Consider the following 22,142-nt stretch of genomic DNA (forward strand, 5'->3'; position numbering starts at 1 on the left):
GTTGTTCCCCCTCCCCGAAACCCCCTAGTCCACTGGCTCTGGGCTCAGTTCAACACTAGGACTTGCCTAGGAGTTGCAGTCCTTGTGGCCTAGACTGCCATTAAAGTTTAATTGAGACACTAGAGCACTTTAACCCACAGTGGCTAGGCTTCTGTGAGCTCAGGAAACTCAAGTTTCAAGCTCTGGGAACAGCCAGCCCTCTCTGGCTGGTTTAATGGTTAATAGTTCCTTCTGTGTGTGGTGCCACCTGAGTTTTTCAGGTTTGCTTTCTGCTATAACAGGGCGGCACTGAGTTCAGTGCCTCAAAATTGCTATCCCTCTCCCCAGCTCACAGAAATGCTCTCTGCATCATGCCACTGCTGCCAGGGAATGGGAGAGGGGTGGTGTTGGGGATTCAAAACAGTTTTTCCTACCTCTTCTGTGCCTCTTTGAGTGATACAAAGTTAAAACCAGGTAGAAAATGATTGGTGAAGCCTTGTATTCTGCTATCCTGCTCCGACCCTGACCACCTCTGTCACTCTTTTTTTGAACACAGCTTGTTTGGTAATAGGAGGTAGTCATGGTAAGACTTGTTAATTAAGGAGCATATTTTAAATAGTTCTAATTTGCTCTTAGACTACATATGACAACATCTTCCCTATGGGACAATAGGACTGGATTTGGTAATAAGAATGTTTTCTATCCTGCAGATTTCCTCTCTCTGTTCTTTGGCTCCTCCTCATGCCACCAGCATCACTGCAACTGAAAAGACTTCTTACTCACTTCAGAAGTTGGGCAGAGTTACTAATATCTACTTCCCTTTTAGCCAAAGGACTTCTTTGTTATTTTAATATAATTTATTAAGTAATGCCTGCCACAGAGAGTCAAACAACCTGGGTTTGAATCTTGGCCCTGCCACTGGCTATGACTGTGATCACTCAGCTCTCTCAGTGTTCTTTCCCCCTTCTGTTAAATGAAAATAATAACTGTTGTACTGCCCTCATGGAATTAACTGGAGAATAAAATGAAATAAAATATCTGAAAGTGGCTTGTAGACTCTAATGTGCCAGGCATTTGGGGAATGAAATAAGTTCAGATCAGCAGCAGCTCTTTTTTTCTTTTTATTTAAGCAATTGCAGTGTGCCAGGCTCCATGTCAAACTCTGAGGATTCTAATAAAATAGGATAGGTCAAGAAGATCTTAAATCAGGCTTTTCTTTTCCATTCCTTAATACCTTGCCTCAGTCTAGGTCCTCATCATCTCCTTTGGTTCCTTGCTAGGCTTCCTGAACTGGGCTCTGTTTAAAAGTCTCATCACTCTTGACTTCATGTCACTGCTTCTAGAGTTATCTCTTCCAAAGCAAAGTTGATTATGTCACCTCCAAAAAGGTCTCTGTCATTTGTCCACTGCCCACAAGACAAAATTTAATTTCTTGACCTCAGTTTACCTCCAGTCCAGCCTCATCTCCTATCAATAGTTCCATATACCCTAGGCTTCTGCCTTACTGAATTTCTTAATTTTCTCTGAGATGACAGGGAAGAGACCAAGTCCCAACTCTGATTTTGCACATTTAAGTCCTCAGACTGGAAAGCCTGCCTCAACCTTCTTCAACACTTTTGTTATTTCAGACTCGGTCTTGACTTCAACTCCTCTGTGACTTGAATTCCCCAAGGAGAGTGAGCTCCTGTAATCTTGTCTGTTCCCATGGCACTTTGTTCTTTCTTTGATGTGACGTATTTTATTCTGTGAGCTCTTGAAGTGCTAGGATTAGGTTATTTAAGATAAGATAATGAATGAGGCATTGTACCTAAGAAAGTGTAGCAGGTCGAATGATGGCCTTCAAAAAGATATGTCCACATCCTAATCCCTGGAACCTGTGAATGTGGCCCTATTTGGAAAAAGAGTCTTTGCAATGTAATTAAGTAACTAATTCTGTTACAGTAATTATGGTAATTTGTTACAGCAGCCATAGGGAACTAATATATTAATAGAAGGTTATGGTATAATGGCTGGAACATAATCAAATACTATTGTCATCACCATCAGTACCATTGCTATAGTCACCATTACTCTTATCACCTATCATGGGACCTGAAAAGTAGTATGTTCTTAGAAAATAGTGGTTGAATAAAAATACATTCTTGCCTGTGGGATTCCAGTCTATTGGTAGTGGTAGTGGTGTTGATGAGAATTGTACTTAAAGGTGGTATTGAAAGAGAGCTTCCAAAGTAGACTCCCTCTTAAAGTTTTGTTTTAAATGTCTTTTTGTGTGTTTGTGTGAAAGGTGACATTAGATCTTTTAAAATTGTTTTTTAGAAACACTTTTATACATTTTTAATTGTCCTTTTAGAATAAGGCTAATTTTGTACAAATAGACCTTATAATGCACCCCCCACCCACCGCCCCATAGAGAAAAAGTTGTTGTTTTTGGAAAACTGATGAGCACTTATAGTTCTACCAGTTTAAAAAATCTTAAACTATTCTTTTTTCCCTAATAGAATGTTAAGAAGCTAAAATTAATTTCATGTTCATCGGCCTTGAAGTACCATTTAGAGGTATACCTTGGAGCAATAATTTATTCCAACATGCCACAAGGTGCTTGAAAATCAACCAAAATTTACAAATACTCATAAACCCAAACTGGGTGAGTTATATATAACTGTAAATTTTAGTTCGCTACTGGAAGAATTATCACCAGTGTTTCATAACTTGGTGTAATTAAAATAAACGCTAAGGTTAATTGAGCTCTTACTCCATGGTAGACACTGTTCTAAGCTTTTTACAAGAATTGTCATTTTGCTCTCACAACCACTCTGCTTTCTTACCTATTCTCTTTACTCAAGAGGAAGCTGAGGCACAGAGTGGTCAAGTAACTTGCCTAAGGTTATTTTGGCTTAAGTGGCAGAGATTCATAGTGACCGCGGCTTATAACCTCTGCACTGCCCTGACTCGGCATACCATGTCAACTTTCATTTTTTAATACAATTTGAAGTAGAGAATATCAGTATATCATCATAAAAAAGATCCTTATGGCCGGGCATGGTGGCTCATGCCTGTAATCCCAGCACTTTGGGAGGCCGAGGCGGGCGGATCACGAGGTCAGGAGATCGAGAGCGTCCTGGCTAACACAGTGAAACCCTGTCTCTACTAAAAATACAAAAAATTAGCCGGGCGTGGTTGCAGGTGCCTGTAGTCCCAGCTACTCGGGAGACTGAGGCAGGAGAATGGCGTGAACCCGGGAGGCGGAGCTTGCAGTGAGCCGAGATGACGCCACTGCACTCCAGCATGGGCGACAGAGTGAGACTCCGTCTCGAAAAAAAAAGATCCTTATCTAATTTCGTAGTGGTTCAAACTTTAGTGTGAATCTACAGGGATTCTGATTAGTGGGGCTGGGAATGTGCATTTTAAATAAGCACCCAGGTGGCTCTGACTATGCTTTGAGATACGCTGATCTGGTTACTACACAACGCCTACAGTTCACTTATGGCTTGTTTGTGTGCTTTAAGTTAGGCTACTCTTTGCATACATCTGTGTTCAAGGATGAGTCTATTGAATACAAACATGTATCTAAACTTACACCTGAAGTGCCCACCGTAGTAATCACATTTCTTTTTGTAGAGAGTGAATACAAGGCCAGCATCAGAGAGATTCATTTTTTTTTTAACCTTTTGTATGAGCTTCAGAATCTGGTGTATTGACCTGAGGAAATTGTTAAGACGAATGTAAGAGAAAGCATATCATAAAGTTTCTACCCTAGTGGTATTTTATATATTGTTTTTATTAGAAGAAAATGTTAGTGTAAATTCCACTTCGCAGTAGAGTAGTAGTTCCATTATTCGGGTTACTCTGAATATTAACTGTGGCCATGGAGGGAGTCTTCTCTTTTAAGTTTATTTAGTAAGAAAACTTTCACCCATTTGTACTACCAAAAACTCTGATTATGTGTGGTTTAGAATATGGGGGAAACACTAGGCTTTCAAATTTTACTACTTCAGTATTTTAGTTATATATCGAACTGGCTAACATGTTTTTCTTTCTTCTAGGGAGGTCACAATCACATTGAGCCAAAACGCATCCAGTGTTTTCTTCAGTTACAAATAAAACGAATATGCCCATGCTGCTACCACATCCTCACCAGCATTTCCTAAAAGGCCTTTTAAGAGCACCTTTCCGATGTTACCACTTCATCTTTCACTCAAGTACTCATCTCGGATCAGGAATCCCATGTGCTCAGCCGTTTAATTCTCTTGGACTCCATTGTACAAAGTGGATGCTGCTGTCAGATGGTTTAAAGAGAAAATTATGTGTACAAACAACCTTAAAGGACCACACAGAAGGACTTTCTGATAAAGAGCAAAGATTTGTGGATAAACTTTATACTGGTTTAATCCAAGGGCAAAGGGCCTGTTTAGCAGAGGCCATAACTCTTGTAGAATCAACTCACAGCAGGAAAAAGGAGTTAGCCCAGGTGCTTCTTCAGAAAGTATTACTTTACCACAGAGAACAAGAACAATCAAATAAAGGAAAACCACTAGCATTTCGAGTAGGTCAGTCTTTTTTGTGTGTTTTCTCAGTAAATATTTTTACAAATTCTCTGTATTCTGTTTTTTAAAAAAAAAGTCTAAATAGTTTGCAATCGAATGGGGACTTTTTTCGCAATATTTGGATGAATTTTAAATGAGTTTTCATGGCAAATATTAGTTTTGTTAAGTTGAAAAAATTGCCATGACATTTGAACCAAGGCTATGTATTTTAAGAAAATAATATAAGATTTTTACTTTGGCAAGAATCTTGCTCTGGATCCCAGGATAGAAATATTCATGGGAAGAACTGCTAGTGAGTTTACTCCTTTTTCTTTTAGTAGTCCTTCTGCTTAAATAGTGTAAAGTGAATTCCCTGTTTTGTTGTCGTATCAACTATAATTATCACGTTTGAAAATTCTGCCTCTTAGGTATTTCATTAGTCTTTCTATAGGCAAGTCTCACTTCCTTCAGGTACTTTTTATTGAGTTTCTCGGAGTGACTGTAAACCCAGCCATCTCAATACCAAAATGTATTTTATTTATTTTTATTTTTTATTTTTGTACTTTATTTTCTGAGACAGTCTTGCTCTGTCGCCCAGGCTGGAGTGCAGTGGCGCGATCTCGGCTCACTGCAACCTCTGCCTCCTGGGTTCATGCAGTTCTCCTGCCTCAGCCTCCCGAGTAGCTAGGATTACAGGCATGCACTACCATGCCCAGCTAATTTTTGTATTTTTAATAGAGACAGGGTTTCACCATGTTGGCCAGGCTGGTCTTGAACTCCTGACCTCAAGTGATCCACCCGTCTTGGCCTCCCAAAGTGCTGGGATTACAGGCATGTACCACTGTGCTCAGCTATTTTTAGTCTCACTCTGTCACCCAGGCTGGAATGCAGTGGTGATCATAGCTCCGACATCATGCTTGGCTCCAATATCATGCCTCCAACATCATCCTTGGCTAATTTTTTTTAGAAGTTTTTTGTAGAGATGGGGTCTCATTATGTTGCCCAGGCTGGTCTCAAACTCCTGGGCTCAAGCAGTCCTCCCACCTTGGCCTACCAAAGTGCTGGGACTACAGGCATGGGCTACCATGCCCAGCCTATCAAAATGTACTTTAAGAAAGAGATCATATTTATTTGTTGTCTGTATATTAGATGTTCATTTGATTTCTTGAACAATTTGACTTGGTTCTGAAATTGTTTTTGAAATTGTGCATTGTAAAACAATTTAGTTATGTTTGACCAGCAGGAATTAAACAAGCCAGTTTAGGTGGAATGAGAATGTCCCACGGTGGTGAACTAGGTGATTTGAACCAACCCTCCTGCTAAAAACAACTTGTCTTGGTGGTTAAAGTGCAAAAATTTTGTGGAGAATGAGTAAATACTTTTAAAATTTCATGTTACATTACACCTTTGTCTCACAGTTTATTGGCAATGCAGACACAAAAGCCTCCTAGTTTTTAGGGTAATGGGCATAGATGCTTTAAGATAATTTCAAAATAGCTCACCAATCAGTATTTATACCAGTCCCCATTTTTCAGACTTCTTAATCTTCTGCCCTTACTAAGGGATTCTCATTTTGAGAGTACTACCTTGGATGTTAATAATCTTTATGTATAGTAAACAAAGATAATAGCAAACTCCCGCAGAGAAATTCTAGGTATGACAAAGTGCCTACTTACTAAGATTTTAGAGAATCTGTGAAAAAATGTCTCAGAAATGTGTGGAATTAACTAGCAGTTCACAGATAACTTTGTAGTGCTATTCCGGTTCTTCCATCTTGATCTTATGAGGCCAGATAAACCTGTCTTTATTGCAGTTATTTTTTTCACCACCATAAGTAAAAGCAACAAATGTTTATTCAGCACCTAAAAGGGTGTTTAAGATAGTATTGGATCTGCCCCAAGAATTGTGGTAAGGAGTCAGGCATCCCATACACTATACATATTTTGAGTGTAGTTAGTTAAATGTCTATGTTTTATATATTTCATTTAACATACACTTATATGTCTCTTATGCCATGCACTGTTCTAAACATATTGCAGACATTAACTCATCTAATTCTTAAAACAACCTGAAGAGAGAGGTACTATTACTATATCTATTTTATTGCAGTGGACACTGAGGCATAGAAAGAGGTTACGTAATTTACCCAAGATCACACAGCTCGTGGGAGGCAGAGCTAGAATGAGAACTGGCTGCGTGGCTTCAGGGTTTGTGCTCTTACTGGCCGTGCACTGCCAACTCTCCAAGTGGGGGAGTTTTCTGCTTTTCTTAACATAAATTATTTTTTTCAGAATTCAGTTTATATTCTTTATGAGTGAGATGAAGAAAAAAGATGATCCCTTATAAATAGAAAATTGCTTTCTCAATCACTGGGAATTTCTAGAATAATGAGTTGTTTTTCCAGTGGGAAGAAGTATACAGAACTGAGGTAGGTAGAATAATTACTGATCATGATGAGAGGTGGGCAGATGTAGAAACTGAGCACATTAACAATGGAGACAATGAAGTCTGTCCAGAAAGACCTACTTTATAGTACAAAGGCAAAGCATGTTTTGTAGTTTTTAAAAGTGAATTTTGTGAATATTTGGAACCCAGGGTGTTTCCTTCCTATAGCCCCATTACTCAGGAATTAAAGAAACAGATTTTTATTTGCCATTTTAGGACATGTTGAAATATATTAATTGTGGTTTTAATACATTAGGGGAAATAGAAGGTAGTCTAATATTTTACTCAGTAAAACTGATTGTAGTTCTGATTTCATTTGTTTCATTGAATTAGAAGATCTCTTTCCACTGTAGGATTGTCTGGGCCCCCTGGTGCTGGAAAATCAACATTTATAGAATATTTTGGAAAAATGCTTACTGAGAGAGGGCACAAATTATCTGTGCTAGCTGTGGACCCTTCTTCTTGTACTAGTGGTGGTAAGTATGGCTGATTCTTTTTCAATTGCAGAGGTCTGGGGGCTTCCTGTTACAATTTAGTAGGAATTGGCACAGTTGGGTGACCTCTAACTGCTAGCTAAGTTTGGTCTCACTAAAGGAAGGGAGTTCTGCAGAGTTAGGTGGAAGCTGAGAGAAGTAGTTTGGGAGTGTTGTACTCCTCAGAGGAGGCCAGCTTGTGGATAGCTCAGTGGGCACTCGGAAAACTGCGACAACAGGTGCCAGAAGTTGAAGATGATCAAATGCAAATTTCAGTCCTTCAGCTCCCATGCATAAGGCCAGGCCCCTCTTTGCTCCTGTTGTGTTTCCTGGCTGCATTAGCACCTGTGCAATTCAGAAAATAGGTCCTTACTCATGTGTCATTTTCCTCATAATGTTTTAACATCTCTTAAGCTTTAGAAAAACCTTACTGCTGTTTATAATTGTCAACTGTTTATATAATATGTTCAGTTAAACAGAAAGCTCTTAGAGGGGCACTGTAATATACTGCCATTTCCCTTACAGCATTTAGCATAGTACATTGTACGTTGCACAGAATGTTAAGCAATTACTTTCTGATTCGATGTCATGAAGTCACTCAAAGTTTAATTTGCAGCTCATCAGCTATAAAATGAATATAAACTTAGTTCCCCAAAGGATCGTTTAAAGAAAACAGAAAGCATACCATATAAACAGGAAATGTTTTTTCTTCCCTTACCCCTCTTTATGATTTAAACTTTTCATATTACAGTTACTCACTTAGCAAGTATTTGAGTGCCTACTATAGGTGAGGCATTGTACATGGAAGGTTCTTAAACTGTGTTATATAATGGTGAACAAGATACAGTCCTGGCTTTAGTGAGGTTTACATCTTATGCAGGAAACACAAACACAGGCCATTACAATACAATGTGTGTTGTGAAGGGGTAAATACAAGATGCTTTATGGAAGTATTTGGTTTTTGCGTACTGTGTTATAATGTGGGTTTAATACTAAGTATTCAGAATGATGATGTAATCATATTTTAGGGACTTAGGTTAATATAGACGTGGACAATTCCTATTATCACCCCATTCCTATTATCATCCCATTGAGAAATCTAGCTCAGAACATTCAAAATTTTTGTCACTATAATAAAAAAGTTAACTGTAAAATAAAATTTTTGCTAACAAGGTTCAAAATTAAATCCATGTCAATATGTTGTCTCATTTACAGCTTTAGAACTTTGTTAAAAGTAAGTACTTAATGAAGGATTTTTTAGTAAGTGGCCCTCATTTATATATAGGTGAGAAGGCCATTCCCCCATTTTCACAATATTCTAGAATACTTAACAATAGAAAAAAATAATATCTTGAGATAATAATAGACAAAAATAATGTCATAAAATAGCCTGTGATTAAAGTTACATAGCTATGTGTTTCCTAACCTTTCTCAAAAAATAGTGGTCCCTTTCTCAGGCAAAAAATTATATAGACTTTGAAAGAAAAAAATACAAGGATAGACAAAACACTATAAATATAAATTTCTACCTTATTGTATCAGTGCATACACTTGAAAAACAGCATTACATTAAAGTTTGAGAACCATTAGTTTTTTGGTCTATAGTCAATCTTTTTTGTGCTTTAAATTCACAGACCCCCTGTGATAGCTTTGAGACCTTCGTGAGAGTCTACAATTAACAGTTTTGGAATTGCTGGCTAAGACATGGGAAAGTAATTTCCTAATGTTTACCTCAGTGTGATGGGATCTATAGGATAGTAATTTAAAGTATAGCTTTGGCAGATTGTTTACTTACACAGAGATTATTTCATGCAGAAAATTACCTTAGAAAAAGGTTTTATGTGAAGTAAATAAGGAAGTTGATGTATGGGGTACATGTGTGGTCTAGAATTAGAACCTATGAGAAGACTCTGAACTGGCATTTAGTGGTAAAAGAGCATATCTTTAAGAAACTTTTCAATCTTTAACATTATGTGGAAAGATATGTGGGAACATTATGTGGAAAGAGGGAAAATGAATATTCAGATTAGAACAGCAGTACACCTACAAATGTTGGTATATGACTAAAGCAAAGTAGTAAAACATAATAGTCCCAGGACTTTCAGTCTTCTAGAATTTGTAAGTATTGATGTTTGTCAAAATATTATACTACAATGAAAACAAAAACATAACCAGTTTTATTCCACAGTTATTGAGTGCCTACTCTTAACACTTTGTTAAGCATTTAGTGTACAACCTATGTAAGACGTGGTCCTGTAGGCAAAGACTTATTTAAAGCATGGTTTCTCAAGTTTGGCGGTAGTGACATTTTATGTCAAATCATTCTTTGTTGTGGGTGGCTGTCCTGTGCATTGAAGAATGCTTATTTAGCAGCATATCTGGCCTCTACCCAGTAGATGCCAGTAGCACCCTACCCCTCACTTGTGACAAGTAAATATGTCTCTAGACATTGCCAGATTGCCCCCAGTTGAGAACCACTGTGTGAAAGAGATAAGAATTAAAAATATGAAACCAAAAAATGTGTTGTATGAATAGTTTTCCATCCATTAACTCAGCTTACATTGCATTCAGTGAGAACTCCAAATTTTCTAAGTAGTAGGCGATTAGAAGCAACAGACTGGGCAGAAGGGGCAGCTTGAAGATATATTTGTGTAGCATTTACGTAAGGTTGAGAAAATGTCATTTGCAAAAATAAAAGAATGAGGAGTGGAGGGTGCTCATGGAGATAATAGAAAGGGGAGGGACACTAAAGTTCTCTTATGCCCTCCAGGATGCTGGCATACATTGCAGAGCTGTTGTACCTTAGAAAATCACAGAGATGGGCATGGGCTGAAAAGGTTCCAGGCAGACTATATGAAGGAGCAAGGACTTTTACTGATCTTTATAAGGTGGATAAGTTCTGTGTTTTTGTTATTAACGGTTTTTGAAGCACATTCCTGTATATAATTACATTTGCCTCTCCCAGTAGCATATTACCCTTGTGATGTAGCTGAGGAAAGAGGATTCAGGAAGGTAAAGTGACGTCTCAAAATTGAATAGTGTGAAATGGTGGAACCAGAATACAGACCCTGGGCTTGACACATTGTAACTTAGCAGTGAGGAAGCAGGAGAGATACTTCTGGCATGAGAGCACAGACAAAAGATGGGACGAAGCAAGCACAGTGATGTTAAGATGACAGTAAAGTAACCACCCTGATTGGAACAGAGGATTGGTGTGGGGCCTAGTAGAAGCCAGAGTTGGACAGGTAAGGTGCGGCTGAAGAATCTAGATTGGAACCTTTGGTCGGGGGAAGCTATAAATTATAGATTTTGAGGGGCTTGAAATGTTAAGATTAATCTGACATCATTGTATACAATGAGTTGGAGAGAAGCTCAGTAATATGAAATGCAGTTTGAGATTTAGGGAGAAATGGCATAAAGCACTTCCCTCTAGGAACTGGCTGATAATTGACCCGTAAAACTGTTCCGTGATTATAAAATGTAACTGTATGTTTTAGGATCACTCTTAGGTGATAAAACCCGAATGACTGAGTTATCAAGAGATATGAATGCATACATCAGGCCATCTCCTACTAGAGGAACTTTAGGAGGCGTGACAAGGACCACAAATGAAGCTATTCTGTTGTGTGAAGGAGCGGGATATGACATAATTCTTATTGAAACCGTTGGTGAGTCTGATATTCTATTTCATAACAATGTACTATTTTATGAATGCTATATAAAGATGAGTGACAACTTATTTTTGTTCATTCAGCAGATATTTGCTAAATGTATAATTAAATACAAGATATCCCATACTCCCTAGAAGATATGAATGTATAGGTTATAATCTTTACCCTCCAAGATCTTATTTTAAAAAGTAAAAATAAGCCATCTCTCCAGATAACTGTTATACAGGTGGTATATTATACATGCCAGAGGAGAACTGTAAGCATTAGGATGATCTGTGTAAATGATGCTTTAGCACAACACCTATTTTGTTTAAGTACATTTCATATGTCTACTGTGTTCACCAAGAAAATTAATGTAGTTGGGTGCCTTTTGAAAATGCAGATATGTTTTATTTCATTGTTTTATATCCTTAGCATATAGTTACATGTGATGAAGACACTGAAATGAAAACCCTAATAAATTCTTTCTTGTGGAGAGACAGTCTATTATATTACTGTGGGATAAATGTTTGTGATACAGCCTAACTCAGATGTGGGGGTCCAGTGAAGACTTCCTAGAGGAGGTCACAGCTGAACTCAGTTTTGAAGGAAGAATTGGAGATAAACAAAGTATGCGATAAAGGGCATTTGCAAAGATACACGGGAGTGAGAAAACATGGCCCATCCAGAGAAGTACAGTTTGCTCAGGATACTTAGAGCAAAGAGTGTGAAGGCAGGGAATGAAGGGGGGTCAGTTGGAGCAGTAGGCCAGGGCCAGATTGTCAGGGACCTTACATGCCATGCCAAGGAGTCTTCTGGAGTTTACCCTGAAAGGAGCAGGAAGATGCTGCTGGATAAGCAGGAGAGTGAGAAAACCAGATAGGTATTTTGGAGAGATCCCTGGCAGCAGAGTATAGAATGATTAGAAGGAGGGCTAGAATAGAATCCGGAGACTACTGTACTAATCCCAGAAGGAGATGGTAGAGGTCTGAACCAAGCAAAGGAAGTGGGAATGGAGATGAGATAGATCAACACAACACTGAAGATAAATGGGCAGGATTTTATCCATGATAAGATGTGAGATAAGGAAGGAAGGGGAATTGCAGATAATAGAGAATACTGTGGAAAAAGTAGATTTGCAGAGAGGAAAACAATGAGTTCAGTTGTGAATATATTAAGTGTTAAATGCTTATTAGGTATCTGAGTGACTGTGTGCCTCAAGAGAAAAGGACTGAATGAGAAATACAGATTTAACAGTTACCAGCATGGTTCATAGTTTCATAGTTTAAGTTAAGAATTTGGTTCAGATCAACTGGGGAAAATATGGGACAAAAATGGAAGATATTTATATTAATCTGCTAGGGCTGCCATAACAAAATACCACAGACTGGGTGGCTTAAACAACAGAAATGTATTTTCTCACAGTTCTGGTGACTGGAAGTTCAACATCAAGGTGCCCATAGGGTTGGTTTTTCCCAAGACCCCTACCTTTGTCTTGTAGATAGATGGCTGCCTTCTTGCTGCATCTTCCCTCTCCCTTGTCTCTTCCTGTTCACTTCACTCTCCTAGTGTCTCTTCCTGTCCTTTTGAGGGCACTAGTCCTATTGGATCAAGGCCCTACCCTTATGACCTCATTTAATTGCTTCTTTCAAGGCCCTATCTCCAGATAAAGTCACCTTGAGGTTTAGAACTTTAACATAGGAATGTGGTTGGTTTGTTTGTTTTTTGAGACAGAGTCTTGCTGTGTCTCCCAGGCTGGAGTGCAGTTGCGGGGTCTCGGCTCACTGCAACCTCCGCCTCCCGGGTTCACGCCATTCTCCTACCTCAGCCTCCCCAGTAGCTGGGACTACAGGCGCCTGCCACCATGCCCAGCTAATTTTTTTTTTTTTTTTTTAGTAGAGACAGGGTTTCACCGTGTTAGCCAGGATGGTCTCGAACTCCTGACCTTGTGATCCGCCCGCCTCAGCCTCCCATTACAGGTGTGATCCACCGTGCCTGGCCTTTTTTTTTTTTTTTTTTTTTTTTAAAGACAGAGTCTCGCTCTGTTGTCCAGGCTGGAGTGTAGTGGTGCAATCTTGGCTCACTGCAACCTCCACCTCCTGGGTTCAAATGATTCTCCTGCCTCAGCCCCCCGAGTAGCTGGGAATACAGATGCACGCCACCACACCCGGCTAATTTTTGTATTTTTAGTAGAGACGGGGTTTCACCATATTGGCCAGGCTGGTCTCCAATGCCTGACCTTGTGATCCGCCCGCCTCGGCCTGCCAAAGTATTGGGATTACAGGTGTGAGCTACCGCACCCAGCCTAACTTAGGAATGTTTCTAGATGAGGGGAACACAGCTCAGTTTATAACAATAGCCATGACAGGGCTTTAGAAACTCCACCATTAAAAAGTAGATGAATGAAGAGTTAGTTGCCTGAGTAGTACTAGGAGAATCAAAGGAGAAGAGCACCTTAAAAACCAAATATATTACCCGGTTATATTTAGCTACCTTTCCCAGAAACTCAAAATAACAGTGACTCAAACAAGAAAGAGGTTATTTTCTATATAAAAGAGACCTAGAGCGGGCATTGTGGCCCCAGCCTGTAATCCCAGCACTTTGGGAGGCCAAGGCAGGCAGACTGCTTGAACCCAGGAGCTCCAAACCTCCCTGGGCAAGATGGTAAAACCCCGTCTCTACAGAAAAATAAAAAAATTAGCTGGGCATGGTGGCGTGCACCTGTAGTCCTAGCTACTTGGCAGGCTGAGGTGGGAGGATCACCTGAGCCTGGGGAGTCTGAGGCTGCAGTGAGCTGTGATGGCACCACTGCACTCCAGCTGGGGTGACAGAGTGAGACTCTGTCTCAAAAAATAAAAGAACCCTGAGGCCAGGCATGGTGGCTTACACCTGTAGTCCCAGCAGTTCAGGAGGCCAAGGTGGAAGGATTGCTTGAGCCCAGGAGTTTGAGACCAGCCTGGGCAACATAGCAAGCCTTGGTTCTACCAAAAAAAAAAAAAAAAAAAAAAAAATTAGCCAGGCATTGTGTTACACACCTGTAGTTCCATCTATTCAGGAGGCTGAGGTGAAAGGATGGCTTGAGCCCAGGAGTTCAAGGCTGCAGTGAGCCATGATCGTGCCATTGCATTCTAGCCTGGGCAACAGAGCAAGACCCAGTCTCTCTTTAAAATAAAAAGGAGCCTGAGGCAGGCAGTCCAGAGCAGGTATGGTGCTTTGACAGTGCCCTCGGTGTCACAGGTTTTTTTGTCTGCCTGCTTACTATTCTTAGCACTCAGTTTCCATCCTCCAGTTTGCTCATGGTTAAAAGATGGCTGATGAAGCTCTGACTGACACTTCCATGTTCCATATAGATGGAAGAAGGAAAGGGAAATAAGGAAGCAGAGAGGGGTGGCATAAGAGGTATAGCTGAATTAGCCATCTTTAAAAAACTTTTCTGGAAACCTCATCTAATGACTGTTGCTTTGACTCATTCATCATATCTCGCTGAAAGGAGATCTTGTGAATGTGGTCTTTCATCTGATACATTGATACTCTTAATAACATTGGAATAAGAAAATAGGGAAGAATAAATATTAAATAGGCAACTAGAAGTCCATCACACCAAGAAAGGGAGAGAGTTTCCAGAGTTTTGGTGGAAGAAGATTTTTTTTTGAGATGGGGTATCACCATGTTGCCCAGGTGGGAGCACAGCAGTACAATCACAGCTCACTGCAGCCTCAACCTCCCAGGCTCAGGTTCAAGCTGTCCTTCCACCTCAGCTTCCCAAGTAGCTGGGACTACAGGTATACCACCATGCCCAGCTAATTTTTGTATTTTTTGTAGAGACAGGGTCTCACTACATCACCCAGGCTGGAAGACAGTTTTAAGTGGGGTGAGATGAACATGAAGTGAAGTGGAAGGAGTCAGCATAAATTACCTTTTTCCAGAAACGAGTATTTTAATAAAAGTGAGAAACGTGGTGATAGTTGGAGGAGTTTGTGAGTTTTTGTCTTGTTATTTTATTGTTGTTGTTTTCGTTTTATGTGGTCTTAAGACGAGAAAGATTTGAGCACAATTTATGTATTGTGCCGGGGGGCAAGAGCCTGTACATAAATGAGAGGTTAAAGATAAAAATCAGCAAGGACCCAGAGGAAGTGGAAAGGAATGAGAGATTCCTTTTTAGTCAGATCGTTCTTATTACACTGAGACTGCAGAGGAGGCAGTAAGGCTGAGTTTGTATTTGTGTCTTGTTACCTGTGGAGTACAGGAGAGGGAGAAGCCTAGGAAGTTCTTGCCTTTATTTCCTCTGTGAAGTAGGTGCTGTAGTCCTCATCAAGCAGGGAGATTATGGGACAGTGAATGTTCATAATAGCTGCTGTGGGAAATGGAACGGAAGCCAACCGAGGGCGTTTAGGGAGATTGCTTTTGCCAGGCCGTAAGGAAGATGTAGCAGAGGCTGCCTGTCGTGGCTCTTGTCCACAGAGTTGAGTGATTTCTCTCACGTGCCTATGGAGGAGAGAACACACATAGTTGGATTGATCCATACATAATTGGGCGTTTGCAGGCAAGTATGAGGACAAGAAGACAAAAAAGATGAAAGTGTTTGTAGGCATGATTCAAGATTAGAGTCACAGTGTTCAAGCTGCTTGCTGATGAAAAGGAAGCCAAGAAAGAGCTGTGAGAGTGAGGAGAGGATGGAAGCCTTTAGGTTCTCCATTCAATCCAAGAACGGAGCGGGAGAGCTGGGAAGGATAACAGGTTTGCTTAGAGGGTAAGATATGACATTTAATACATTCTTCAGAAGTGAGATGTTTAAAGGAGTGACCAGGTTGACTGTGTGACCATGAGTATGAGTGAATGAAGTAGAATGAAAATGGTCAATGTAGTTGAGAAAGTCTAATAATGATGAGTATTTTAGGATATAGTTGTGATTTAAAATTTCAGGTGTGGGTCAGTCGGAGTTTGCTGTTGCTGACATGGTTGACATGTTTGTTTTACTACTGCCACCAGCAGGAGGAGATGAGCTGCAGGTAATTATTTTTATTTTTTCCCCCAAAAATATAAAATGTATATCTCTGAAAATAAAAATTTCCAATGTTGTGTTTTTTGTAAACTAAGTTGATGATGGTTTAGAAAATGAAACATCATTCATGTTGGCTAAAATACCTGAATCAAAGGCAGATTCTCTATATTTTTTCCTAACTTACAGGAATAGAATATATGTCCTTGAGAATGTAAAATTATGCAACATAAATTTTTCCATCTGTAACATGACTGAAATACATGGATCGCTCCAGCCAGAAGAGACCATTGTTGCATAGATGTTGTTAGTACATTGATTCAAAAGTTCTGGGGAGAGTGGGATCCCACTATCATAGTTTATATGTTGTACAATGGGATTCTTACTCTCCTCCTGCACTGCAGTTCTGGCACAACTACCCAAAGTTAGTGCAGACTTTATAGGGTGAGGGCAGAGTCCTCCACAAGCCTCCTCTCACTGCAGACACTACTAGCTGCAAGCTCCGGGGTTCCCAGGCCACCCATACATCTGACCAGCGGGCTATAAATTTGAGGGTTCCCATTATCCCTTAGGTTTAGTAATTCACTAGAGCAGTGGTCCCCAACCTTTTTGGCATCAGGAACTGGTTTCATGGAAGACAGTTTTCCACAGACTGGGGGTAAGGGGGGATGGTTCCAGGATGAAACTGTTCCACCTCAGATCATCAGGCATCAATTAGATTATAATAAGGAGTGCACAACCTAGATGCCTAGCATGCGTAGTTCACAATAGAGTTTGCGCTCCTATGAGAATCAAATGTTGTTGCTGATCTAACGGGGCAGAGCTCAGGCAGTAATGCTCACCCCCCTGCTGCCCACCTGCTGTGAGGCCCAGTTCCTCCGTGGCCTGGGGGTTGGGGACCCTTGCACTAGAGTGACTCAGAGAACTCAGGAAAGCACTATATTACAATTGCAGCGTGCTTATAAAGGAGACAAATCAGGACCATCCAAATGAAGACACACATAAGAAGCCTGGGAGGGCCGAAATGCAAAGCTTCTGTGTCCTCAAGACACATTTCTCTCCTGGCATATTGATGTGTATCACCAACCAGAAGGCTCCCCTGAGCTTTAGTGTCCCAAGTTTTTCTTGGGGTTTCATTATGTAGGCATGATTGACTGAATAATTGAACTTGATCTCTAGCCACTCTCCCCTCTCTGGAAGTTGGGTTGATATCACATGGCATAAAACCCCAACCCTCTAATCACATGATAAGTCTTTCTGCCATGGTCAGTCTCCCATCCTGAGTGATCTCATTGCATAAACTCAGGTATAGGCCAGGCGCAGTGGCTCACGCATGTAATCCCAGCACTTTGGGAGGCTGAGGTGGGCAGATCACGAGGTCAGGAGATCGAGACCATCCTGGCTAACATGGTGAAACCCCGTCTCTACTAAAAATACAAAAAAAATTAGCCGGGCATGGTGGCAGGCGCCTGTAGTCCCAGCTACTTGGGAGGCTGAGGCAGGAGAATGGCTTGAACCCGGGAGGCAGAGTTTGCAGTGAGCCAAGATCGCACCACTGCACTCCAGCCTAGGTGACAGAGTGAGACTCTGTCTCAAAAAAAAAAACAAACAAAAAAAACCCAGGTATAGCCCCAGGCACCTCCCATGAATAACAGACACTCCTGTTACTCAGGAAATTCTGGGAATTTAGAACTTAAAAGATTACCTCCCAGAAACCCAAAAACCAGACAAATTTTTTCCTTTTTTTTTCAGAGACAGGGTCTCACTCTGTTTCCCAGGCTGGAGTGCAAGTGGCATGATCATATCTCACTGTAACCTTGAACTCCTGGGCTCAAGCTACCCTCCTGCCTCAGCCTCCCAGGTAGCTGGGACTACAGCCATGTGCAACCACTCTCGGCTAATTTTTTAATTTTTTTTTTCTACAGATGAAGTCTTGCTTTGTTGCCCGAGTTGGTCTTGAACTCATGACCTCAGGCGATCCTTCTGCCTTAGCTTCCTTAAGTGCTGGGATTACTGGTGTGAGCCACCACACCTAGCCCAGACAAATTATTTGTTATACAATGCTTCTGTTTCAATTTTATAATTCTAAAACATAGTGATTGCAGGCTATGGCTGCTTATTTAGAAACATTAACTATTAGTATTTCATAATTGAATGTTTTGTTTAAAAATATTTGAAAAGAAATTTTAATCTTATGTAGAAAAATCTTTATTTACTAAATAAGGTTTGGCTTTTGGATTTCATCCTTTATTTCTAATATTTTTATGTGACATAATTTGAATTAAGAGATTGAGGTTTGTCCACGCAAAGCTGAAATAAGAAAAATACAAAGTATAAAAATAAATAATAATCAAAAAAGAGATTGACATATTTTTAGACATCAGGTTATTTTTCCTCAAATGCAAATTGAAAATAAAATGCTATATACATTTAAGGAAAATTTCAGACTTTTTTCTGGAAATGCAGATGTTAAGGATAGGTGTTTTCTTTTTAAGCACCTTAATGATGAAAGGTTTTGCATCCTGCAGTGTTAGCTCAGGAGAAGCAGATTCCATCACGAGATAATGTGAACTGTCCTGCCACTCAATCATGTTGTGACTTGATGTATTTACCCTAATTCTGAATGTATTTCAACATGTTAGTCTCTAAATTTGGAAGAGATATTACAGATGACTTCTATAATTCCAACAGCCAATGCTTTTGAGTAATTTCTGTCAAGTAATGGTGATTCTTGGCATCCAGGGCTTAGGAGGATACAGAGGAAAAGTTAATGAAATGTATGACTTTCAAAATCTGAGCATTGACTAGTTTTCCCATTTTTATGTTGGTTGTCATTAAATGTTTCTGATCTCTTTAGGGTATCAAAAGGGGTATAATCGAGATGGCAGATCTGGTAGCTGTAACTAAATCTGATGGAGACTTGATTGTGCCAGCTCGAAGGATACAAGCGGAGTATGTGAGTGCACTGAAATTACTCCGCAAACGTTCACAAGTCTGGAAACCAAAGGTAAGCTTGCTTGCATTCTGTATCTTTCACTCTGAATGGATTGTGTATATTAGAAGACAGGATGTAAGTCCCAAACTAGACATATAATCAATCTTGCTTCTATGTGAAGATGATAGTTTTAAAAATCATGACAAAGCCAGAGTGTGTAGTCATGATTTTAAATATAATCCTTTAACCACTAGATGTCAAAAACTAGATCAGAGATGATAGATGTGATTGTAATACTTGATTTGAGCCATTTGGAAGTGATAGCAAATCCATTCTGAAAGGAACCATCTTTATTAAGATTATGGAGCAGTTTGATTATCTATATTGGAATTTGATTCCCATTATGTTTGTTGGGTGCCATTTTCAGTAAGGAAAATAATTTTAATTCTGTAATAAGTGATGCAGTAATATTGATGTGGGCATCTTTATCTGTAGACAGACACTATGTTATTAAAGAATAAGCTGTAATCATTATAATGAGGACAATGATGACTTATCTTACTGTCATATCCCAGTTTTTCCCAATCATGTTGTCTGTATTGAGTCTGGAGCCACCTTATATATACATGCAGATGTCAGATACCCAGCTCTTCCACTTGCTAAATCAGGCAAATTTGGCAGAGAGAATTAGGCTATTTCTCAACCTAGCTTCATTTTCTGGCACTCAGGCCTCAGGGGAACCCACCTGGCATTGCCCTTGTCACAAGTCCTCTATGATGCCCCTGACCATCTGAGCAATTAAAATAAAATAAATTAAATTAAAGTAAATCTCTGGGCTTAAAATTTGACCTTGAATCAGTGTTTTATTTCTGCTATGCACTTAGTAATCCTAGGTATATTACCTCAGAATATATATTGGTATATTTACTTTGACACAGCAATAAAATCTCACTCTTGTCAATTGCCTATTTTTGTAGACCGTAAGAATTAACTGGCAGGTATCAGCGTCCCTGTAAAAATTTTTTCTATCATTTTAAGTAAAATGGTCTGGTTCTTCCCTTTTCGATAGGTAATTCGTATTTCTGCCCGAAGTGGAGAGGGGATCTCTGAAATGTGGGATAAAATGAAAGATTTCCAGGACCTAATGCTTGCCAGTGGGGAGCTGACTGCCAAACGACGGAAGCAACAGAAAGTTTGGATGTGGAATCTCATTCAGGAAAGTGTGTTAGAGCATTTCAGGACCCACCCCACAGTCCGGGAACAGATTCCACTTCTGGAACAAAAGGTTCTCATTGGGGCCCTGTCCCCAGGACTAGCAGCAGACTTCTTGTTAAAAGCTTTTAAAAGCAGAGACTAATAAAATTCATCCTGTATAATAATTTTACATATCATTTCATAAATTATTTTAATAGAAAAATCACTTGTATGCTTATATTTTCAGTAATTATTGTATGGTGCTCTTGTTTTCTTTGTTTGTGACCCATGCTTGAAAACTTGAAGGAAGTTAGATATGAATGGCAAAAGTTAGGCAGTATTTATAAGGTACCTGTTGTATGTTACTGATACCTGTTTCCTTCTCTTCTTATACCCTGGCATGGTGGCCTGTAGGGTAGTTTTTTCTTAATAGTCAAGAACAGAGAAAGCTGAGAAGAGCAGAAAATATCTTGCACTTTAAAATGCTTATTTTGATTCCATATTATCTGAATTTCCAGAGAGGATGTAAACAAGAGTGACCATATTTTTGGAGTCCTTCTTGAAGCCAGAACAACACACAGTGGGTTGCTAAGAGCCGACAATCATAATTGACATTTAGTGTACCAGATTATTCTAAGAATTTCCGAAATTACCATGTACATGAGTAATGAAACAACTGGAATAATGTGATGATGTGAACACAATTTTAAAGTCTGCTTGTCTGGATTTGCAGGTACCCTTCCCCCACCCCCCAACATGATAGGTAAGAGAGCAAAAGGGAACTGGGAAAAATCAGCTACAAATAAAATGGGTGACTAATCCCCAATTCTTGGACCCATTATATTTGTAGCCGATTGGAGTAAACCCCTAAAAGACAAAGTGAGGTCAGAATGATTCAAGGATTATTCAGTTTGAAGACTACCAAAGGCTTTTGCTTCTCTTCTTCCTTGGCCTTTTCACTTCATTTTAGTATTTTAAAAATCTTTTTTCTTGATGGTGAACAAGTTTTGTCCTATGCTATGGAGGAAGCATAGCACAGTGATTAAGAGCTTGGGCTCTGTAGTTGGACTATGTGGGTTTAAACTTTAAACCCAGATCAATTGTATATTAGCTATATGAGCTAATCTCTTTAAGCTTCCATTTCCTCCCTGGTAAAATGAAATTGGCAAATAACTTTCTAAGGTTAGTGAAGATTAAATGAAATAACATAGGAGAATTATTTAACTGTCATGATGGTGTATAGGAAATACTCAAAGGCTGCTTACTATCCTTATTACATTAAAGTTATGGGTATCTTGAAACTACAAACCTGATGTATAATTTCAGTTTTCTCTCATGGTCTTGTTACTACCATCATACTCTTGATATTTTAGGATACTTTAGGATTACCTTTGAAGAACCCTTTCTAGTTAATTCTTTGAATATATTTTATACTTATTTGATGGTAGTTGTAACTGTGTACATTTGAATAAAATTTCTAACCATAAAATTTCTCCATTGCACAAAAAGTCTTTATAGAAGTTTCTAACATATTCTATTCTGAACCCTGTAGAATATTTTATGTAGTATAGCAGCTTGCATTGTTACTTACTGTCCTGGTTCCTATGTGGAATCAAACCTCTTGAGCATTATTTTAACAAACATCGCTTTACATTTTTTGGAAATATTTTTAGTACTCCATTGGCATAGCTATTTCATACAAGGATTAGGAGAAACTTTGAAAGGTTATCCACTTGACTTTTCTGATTTTAGAAAGGACTACCATTAAACCACCCTATCAGACAAAAAAAACTGGTTTTTAGAAACCTGAGAGAAGGAATTTTATAATTTCCCTGAGTAAGCTGTTACAGGGAATAACAAATCTCCTGCCACATATGGCACAGTGTAAGTAATGCTGGAGCACACATACTGCATTGTAAAGAAGGTAGGAAAGGTGGGGGGACT

The 22,142-nt window shown here is 39.4% G+C and overlaps 1 protein-coding gene across 3 annotated transcripts in view; it reads left to right on the forward strand.

The window, feature by feature from the left end:
- Window positions 1-21,687, forward strand: part of MMAA (metabolism of cobalamin associated A) — a 34,047-nt gene extending 12,360 nt beyond the window's left edge. The window contains exons 2-8 of one of the 3 annotated variants that reach the window (XM_031010559.3): window positions 2,478-2,623; window positions 4,023-4,526; window positions 7,301-7,423; window positions 10,918-11,088; window positions 15,994-16,079; window positions 18,927-19,076; window positions 20,074-21,687. In XM_031010559.3, the coding sequence (XP_030866419.1) occupies window positions 4,088-4,526; window positions 7,301-7,423; window positions 10,918-11,088; window positions 15,994-16,079; window positions 18,927-19,076; window positions 20,074-20,361 (1,257 nt within the window). In that variant the 5' untranslated portion in view covers window positions 2,478-2,623; window positions 4,023-4,087 and the 3' untranslated portion in view covers window positions 20,362-21,687. Of the gene's footprint in view, window positions 1-2,477; window positions 2,624-4,022; window positions 4,527-6,784; window positions 6,931-7,300; window positions 7,424-10,917; window positions 11,089-15,993; window positions 16,080-18,926; window positions 19,077-20,073 lie in introns of those variants that run through there. The other 2 variants (XM_019026111.4, XM_063705592.1) reach the window with 2 other exon arrangements.
- The last annotated feature ends 455 nt before the right edge of the window (window positions 21,688-22,142 follow it).

The sequence above is a fragment of the Gorilla gorilla genome, chromosome 3, assembly GCF_029281585.2.
Source record: "Gorilla gorilla gorilla isolate KB3781 chromosome 3, NHGRI_mGorGor1-v2.1_pri, whole genome shotgun sequence".
NCBI lineage: Eukaryota > Metazoa > Chordata > Mammalia > Primates > Hominidae > Gorilla > Gorilla gorilla.